The sequence below is a fragment of the Chiloscyllium plagiosum genome, chromosome 33, assembly GCF_004010195.1.
Source record: "Chiloscyllium plagiosum isolate BGI_BamShark_2017 chromosome 33, ASM401019v2, whole genome shotgun sequence".
Lineage (NCBI taxonomy): Eukaryota > Metazoa > Chordata > Chondrichthyes > Orectolobiformes > Hemiscylliidae > Chiloscyllium > Chiloscyllium plagiosum.
In genome coordinates this window covers 21167650-21174714 of record NC_057742.1, presented here as the reverse complement: position 1 = coordinate 21174714, position 7065 = coordinate 21167650, and the positions used below count along the sequence as shown (strand labels likewise).

General features: G+C 41.5%; 1 protein-coding gene across 1 annotated transcript in view; it reads left to right on the top strand.

Annotated features, from left to right (window-relative positions):
- Positions 1–3550: 3550 nt before the first annotated feature.
- Positions 3551–7065, top strand: part of LOC122539929 (epsilon-sarcoglycan-like) — an 83589-nt gene continuing 80074 nt past the window's right edge. The window contains exon 1 of the mRNA XM_043675127.1: positions 3551–3583. Within this exon, the coding sequence (XP_043531062.1) occupies positions 3566–3583 (18 nt within the window). The 5' untranslated portion in view covers positions 3551–3565. The remainder of the gene's footprint in view (positions 3584–7065) is intronic.

Below are 7065 nucleotides of genomic sequence, written 5' to 3'. Positions count from 1 at the left end.
TTTCCTGACCCACAGGCCACAATCAGTGAAGACTGGGGACAATATTTCATCCTCACTAACACTCAACACTGGACTCCCCCAGGGGGTTGTACTCAGCGCCCTGCTGTACTCACTATATACCCATGACTGCATCACCAAATACCAGACTAATGTCATTTATAAGTTCGCTGATGACACCACCATAGTTTGTCGAATCTCAGATGGTGACGAAACAGGCTACTGACAGGTGGTGGAAGACCTGGAAAAATTATGCGCTGTGAACAACCTAGCTCTCAATGCCGGTAAAACCAAGGAACTCATTATTGACTTTTGGCGGGATGTTACTCATGCCCCCCCTACACATTAACAGCACAGTGGTGGATAGAGTGGAGAGTGTCAAGCTCCTGGGAGTGGTCATCCACAACAAGCTTTCTTGGACTCTTCATGTGGACGCACAGGTTACAAAGGCCCGACAACGTCTCTTCTTCCTCAGGCAACTGAGGAAATTTGACATGACAGCGAATATCCTTGTTAACTTTTATAGGTGCGCCATTGAGAGCATTCTGTCTGGATGTATCACTACCTAGTCTGGCAACTGTACCATTCAAGATCGGGGATGGTTACAGTGAGTGGTGAACTTGGCCCAGACAATCACAAAGGCCAACCTCCCATCTATAGAATCCATCTACCAGGCCCACTTTCAAGGAAAGGCCACCAGCATTCTCAGAGATCCATCCCACCTGGCAATGTTTCTCTACAACCTCTACCATTGGGGACCAGGTACAGAAGCCTGAACACAAGCACCAGTCGGTTTCCAAACAGTTTCTACCCTACTGTTGTTAGAATGCTGAATGGACTCACAAACTCTTAACGTTCGCCTGTACCTTTTTTTTGTTTTTGCCACTGTTTACCAATTATTTACTTATCTCTGCTACTCAACTCTGTGATCTGCCTGCATTGCTCGCAAGACAAAGCTTTTCACTGTGCCTCAGTACACATGACAATAAATTCAATTCAATTCAATACAAATTCACTCACAACAGTCACAACCTCAACCCCTGGGGCAATCAATTGGAGAAAGGTCATTCCTGTCCCCCTCACCATATCATTTTTCAATTATTCTTTCTCTCTCCGTTACAGGATTCTGCCAGTCACAGGTTCCCGTTCTCCCAGTCTTTCTGTACCTCAACAGACAGAAACTTTGACTAGAGGATTAGTCAAAGGAGTTAGGGAACCTGGGTGAATTGGAGGAGTTAGTCTGAATGATTCTGGGTCCATCATGCAGAGCCTGGGTTTCTGCTGGGTGCGGAAGTGAGGCTGATGTTAATTGGCTGCCACATTTGAGTTAATAATGGATCTGCAAACTTTTAAAAAAAGGAAAAAGCCTTCGATAGGCCTTTAATAATCATCCACAGATGAAAAACCATTCCTATGCCTCCTGTACTATAAATAATTCTGAGCTAAAATTTAACTTCAGTGAAGAATTCAAATTTCCTCATTTACTTGGCTTAACAGCAAAAGATAAGGCTATTAATAGTCAAGTGGTAAAGTCAAAGCCTATTTATACCACTGTTAATTTCAATAGCATCAGCAGCCTGAAAGAAATTCCTGTTGAAATGGATGCTGTCCTCTTCAAGTTCCCAACCATTGGCACCTCCCAACACGAATCACTGAATGACCATGAGGAATAAGAAACCTGACTGGTTTTCTTTTTGTTGCTGGAGTTAACTGTAACAATATAAGCAAAATATTGAGAATGTTGGAATTCTGAAACAAACAGGAAGTGCTGCAGAGACTCAATCGGTCTGGCAGCATCCATAGAGAGGGGAACAGAGTGAACATCTGAGTCCAATATGACACTTCTTCTGAATTACTAGAGCAGTTGAACAGATTCACTTTGGAAAAGCAGATGATTTTTGAGAAAGAAAATGATGGCAGAAAGCAAGGATTAGCAGGGAGACTAAGGATTTCTCGATATTAAACAACAGGCTTCATTCCATGTAAACAATGTAAATACTTCCTTGTAAACTTAAATTCCTTTTATAATGACCTAATGCCAGTGGAATAAAGAATCCTGGCTTCATGATCTTTGTGGCATGCATGTGTTGAAATGTTATGTCACACATATAGGATTTGCCAACAAAATGATTGAAATAAGATGGAGGCGATGACTGGATGAATATTGGCGTTCTGTTATGGTGTTGTACTTTATATTGGCTTTTTAGTGCAGCAACTATTTACTGTCCATGGAGATTATTGTGAAATGTTGAAGAGACTGTGCACTACATATTGGGATTTACATGGAGAGAACAGCTTACTTCAAATGGTTTGTATCATACAAAATATATTAAAGACATCAAGTTGCAAACCAGATGGCCTGCCAATAGGTTAAAAAACACTCATTTCTGATAAATAAAAACTATCTGTTAAGCACGTACTTAAAAGGAGCACAGCTGTACAGAGAATCAGTACATTAACTTGCAGTGATGCTCCTACTTCTTTGTTTGGCTGATAAAGCTCCTCTGTGTATCTTTGCAATTAGAAATGACCTTTCACACTGCTCTCTTTTAAACTCAGTTGTGCAAGCAGTCTGTTGCTGGGGACAGTGACAAATGAAGTCTTCAGGGAATTATTTGCCATTTTCAATGTTATCTGAAACACTCAGTGCTGCACTAAGATTCGACATGCTGCACTTTATTAGTGGCAGAAAGGAAAACAAAAAGCTTCAGAGTAAAATTCTATAAAAGAGTCAGTCGCATTATTCGATTCAGAGCAATCAGAATGTTTCTGTTAACTTATCGAAGTATAAGACGAAACAAAATCAATTATATGTACTTGGCAAATTTCAGCATTATATTTAAATTCAATGCTAACACAGCTTGGTATTTAGATGACAGTTCTCAACCATTTGAGGAATTTAAATAGTTCTACTGTCTGAAATAATTAGGATAATACGAGATAATTAGGACCAGTTTGTTGCAAACTATTTAACAAAACATTGACTTGCATATAAATAGCATCTTTCACAATCATGGGAACACTCAAAGCATTTTATTGAGCATTTTTAAATAAAATATCCCAATATGCTTTGGCAGAGACATGGGAGCACCACACCCTGTAAGCTACACACACCGTTCTGATTTGGAACTACACCGAAGCTCCTTCACTGACATTGGACCAAAATCTTTGAACTCCCTCACTAATGGTACTTTGGATCCCATAATGTGGACTGCAGTGGTTCAAGGTGGCAGTTCACCATCAATTTCTCAAGGGAAACTAGGAACTGATACCCACATCCCCCTAAAGAATAAAAACAAATCCATCTGCAGCTAATTCCAAAGAGTATTCTGTGTTTTATGCATTGCCAGAATTTGTTTCACTTTTTTCATCGTCAGTTAATGACCAATGCAAACTTACTACTGAATAATCCCTGTTTCCTTTCTGATTGGCTACAATGATAACCATGTGGCAATTGCATTTATGTGATTAACAGTCTACAAGCAATTCCAACAATCACAGTCCGAAAAACAAGTACAGATTATTCATTACACAACACTGAAAACTGAAGTAACTGGAAGCACTTAAAATGTTACAGAACGTTGAGGTAAGGAAAATGAAATGTTAACATTGAAAAGGTTAAGTGCTAACATAAATCTGAACTCTCTCTTTACTGGCAGTTCAATTAGGCTGAAGTAATCAATGCATATTTTCAGTGCCTTGACTAAACTTAAATCAAGTTCATACCCAACGACTAGTCCATTAACAATTGTATTTATATAGGCCTTTGCAATAATGTCTGCCTCTGATCCTACCCCATCTCTACAGTCACTGAAATGCTCAACCACACTTCCGCTACCTCCATGCTAGAACTCGCCAACATGCTTAATGTTAAGGACTCCTAGATCCAATTGCATTGGCTTTCATCCAGAGTTTTACTCCTTAATGTCTAACTTGTAAAAGTTCTAGTTCTTGCCAAAATTTATGGCTGTCCAAGTCACCAATATATTGATTTCAGAAACCATTTGTCAACAATAGATCTTTCTCTCTCCATTCAGCTGTTACTGCACCCACTAGACCCATCTCCCAACTCGCATCCTCTTCCCTTGCCCTGGATGGTGTTGTATTATGTTCCCCATTCCATTCCACCATCAGAACTAAGTCTTCACCCAGCAGAGCTCTGCTGTCTGAAATCCTAAGTCACTGACATCTTGGTTCATCACTTTAAAACTATCTCACTGAACACATCTTCATTTTCCCTCCTCCATATCTCTTTTTAATTCTTGATTAGTAACTGAACTTCCTCCTTCTCTCTTCCCAAACTATCATGGGTCAGTTCAACAGGTCTCATTTTGGATTTCAATTTATATTCAGTCTCCTGAAAAAGCAACAAGTGTGGGCTATTCTGGCCTGCTCAATTCTGCTATCTGATGCTTCATCTAAAGAACGCGTCAGAGACAATCTAACCGTGTATGACTCATCTATCCTCTATCGTGATGTTGATGAATGTGTTTTCTGATCACGAAGAAGGCAATCTATCTTGTCCCCCTGATTGAAGATGCAGTGAACCCTGAGTTTACCAGAGCTGCTCAATCCCTTTTAATTACCAACACTGTAACAGGAAACAGAGAGATAATACGAGTTATACACCTGCTGTGTTGAACATTTTTTATACTGGGTTTTCCTCAAGGCATTGCAGAGATTACATTCATTTCTAAGTGAGCAACAGATTTATTTGCAGCATTTACCTTAAAATACCTCTGCAATCACAAAATGTGTACGCCATGCTCATCCCAGCTCAGCTTCAACTTTCCAGTAACATCTCATTTCACATTAGCTCTGAGGCATCAACCAGACTTAAGTAATTGAGCACTGTGAGCATAGATCACTAAACAGGCTTAGAGAATTGAACACAGAAAAATTGAACACAATGAAATACCTTTCATGACCTCGGAGTCTCAAATGCTCTGAAGACAATTCAGTAGTTTTAAGTGTTGTCACAGTTTCAAAGTGAAGTAAGAGTGGCAACCCAATTGCGTTGGCCAATAAACAGAGAAACCCAAGTTTTGCATAAAGATTTGTAGCTCGGGTGCCAGTTACCATAGTTGTGGGTATGTTCACCAGGCTGGGAGGTTGCTTTGCAGACATTTCATCCCTTGTCTATGTGACATCTTCAGTGCTTTGGAGCCTCTGGTAAAGCGCTGCTGTACTGTTTCTTCTGGGATTTATTTGGTTCCGTTCCTGCTGCTTCCAGTTGCCTGTTCCTATTGTTTGTTGTAGTGGCCAGTATATTGGGTCCAGGACAACGTGCTTGTTGATGGAGTCTGTGGATGAGTGCCATGCTTCTGGAAATTCTCTGGCACTCCTCTGGCTTGTCCTATGATCGTTGTGTTGTCCCAGTTGAATTTGTGGTCCTTATCATCTATGTGTAAGGCTACTAGGAACAGCTGGTCATGGCGAGTTGGTGATCGTGGGTACGGAATACTAGTTGTCTGCCTGTTTGTCCTGTATAGTGTTGCATGCAGTCTCTGTATGGAATCTTGTAAACTATGTTTGTCTTGCAAATGATGGGTATTGAGTCTTTTGTCCTGGTGAGGTGCTGTCTGAGCATGGCTGTCGGTTTATGGGCTGTCATGAATCGCTATGGTCAGAGAGGTCAGGCTGTTAGTTCAGAGAATTTTTTTATGACAGGTAGTGTGGCTAGTGAGTTAGGTTGTGGCATGCCCTCATCACGTTGTTTGTCTGCTAGGCATCTACAGATGAAGACCACTACAATGAACAAACAGAACCAGCAACCGGAGGCAGCAATGGAATGGAATGGAACCAAATAAATCCCAGAAGACACAGAAGAGCAGTGCTTCACAGGAGGCTCCAAAGCATTGAAGATGTCACCTAGACAGGGGACAAAACGTCTCTAATCAACTTCCCAGTTCAGCGAACATACCCACAACCACGGCAAGCAGGGAAACTGTCACCCCAACATGAGTTAATGCCAAAAGGAGCAGGAACAAAGTTTAATCATCTTTTATTGTGATACACTGTAACACGTTAATTTTAAAATTCATGATCTCAAACACTAACCAATACCAAATGAAAATACATCTTGCTATCACTAATTGCTTGAATCACCATGTGATCACCCTCCTTGGACTGTGGGAGGCAAGTGGAGTACCTGGCAGACACCCACACAGATACAGGAAGAATGTGCAAACTCCACACAGACAATCACCCAAGGCTGGAATCAAACCCAGGTCCTTGGCACTGTGAGGCAGCACTGTGCCACCCCAGCAACCATCTGTAGAGAAAGGAGCATATATTCACAGATCGAATTTAATGTCCCCCAAAGGCACATTGGAAGCAGAGTACTTGTGATCAGGTGATCAGTTGTGAAGTGGAAATATAATGTATAATTTTGCCTTTTTCTGACTAAGTCCAGATCAGGAAGGCTTAAAGGTAGCTTCCCCACAGACAGGTAGTTGAGCTTCTCAAGTGGCTACTTAAGTGTTGCATCCTATCACCAGTGACATTCAATATCGTGTTGGATAGCGATAGGTGGTTGTAAAGGTAGACCCTCCTTGTTGGTAGCTGTATGTTCAATGAAGGTACCATTCAGTAGAATAGAGGGACCTTAGAATAATACAGCCCATTTCCCTTCCACTCAACACCTCACTTCCCAGCATTAGCTAATGTACCTCACACACTTGCCTTGGATCAGTATCGATCACTGCACAATGAGCCACACTGTAGTGCAGCAGTGGTCACTGCTCCCTCTGGCACTACCAATACTGAAGGGCACCAGCTTCATATAATTCAGTTGCTCTCTGGTGCAGGAGAACTGCAGGAGAGCCAGTAAGACTGAAGCTGACTACTTGATTAGGACTTAATTCCACTGGGTAAAAACAATGACTGCAGATGCTGGAAACCAGATTCTGGATTAGTGGTGCGGGAAGAGCACAGCAGTTCAGGCAGCATCGAGGAGCAGTAAATTCGACGTTTCTGGCAAAAGACCTTCATCAGGAATAAAGGAAGAGAGCCTGAAGCATGGAGAGATAAGCTAGAGGAGGGTGGGGGTGGGGAGAAAGTAGCATA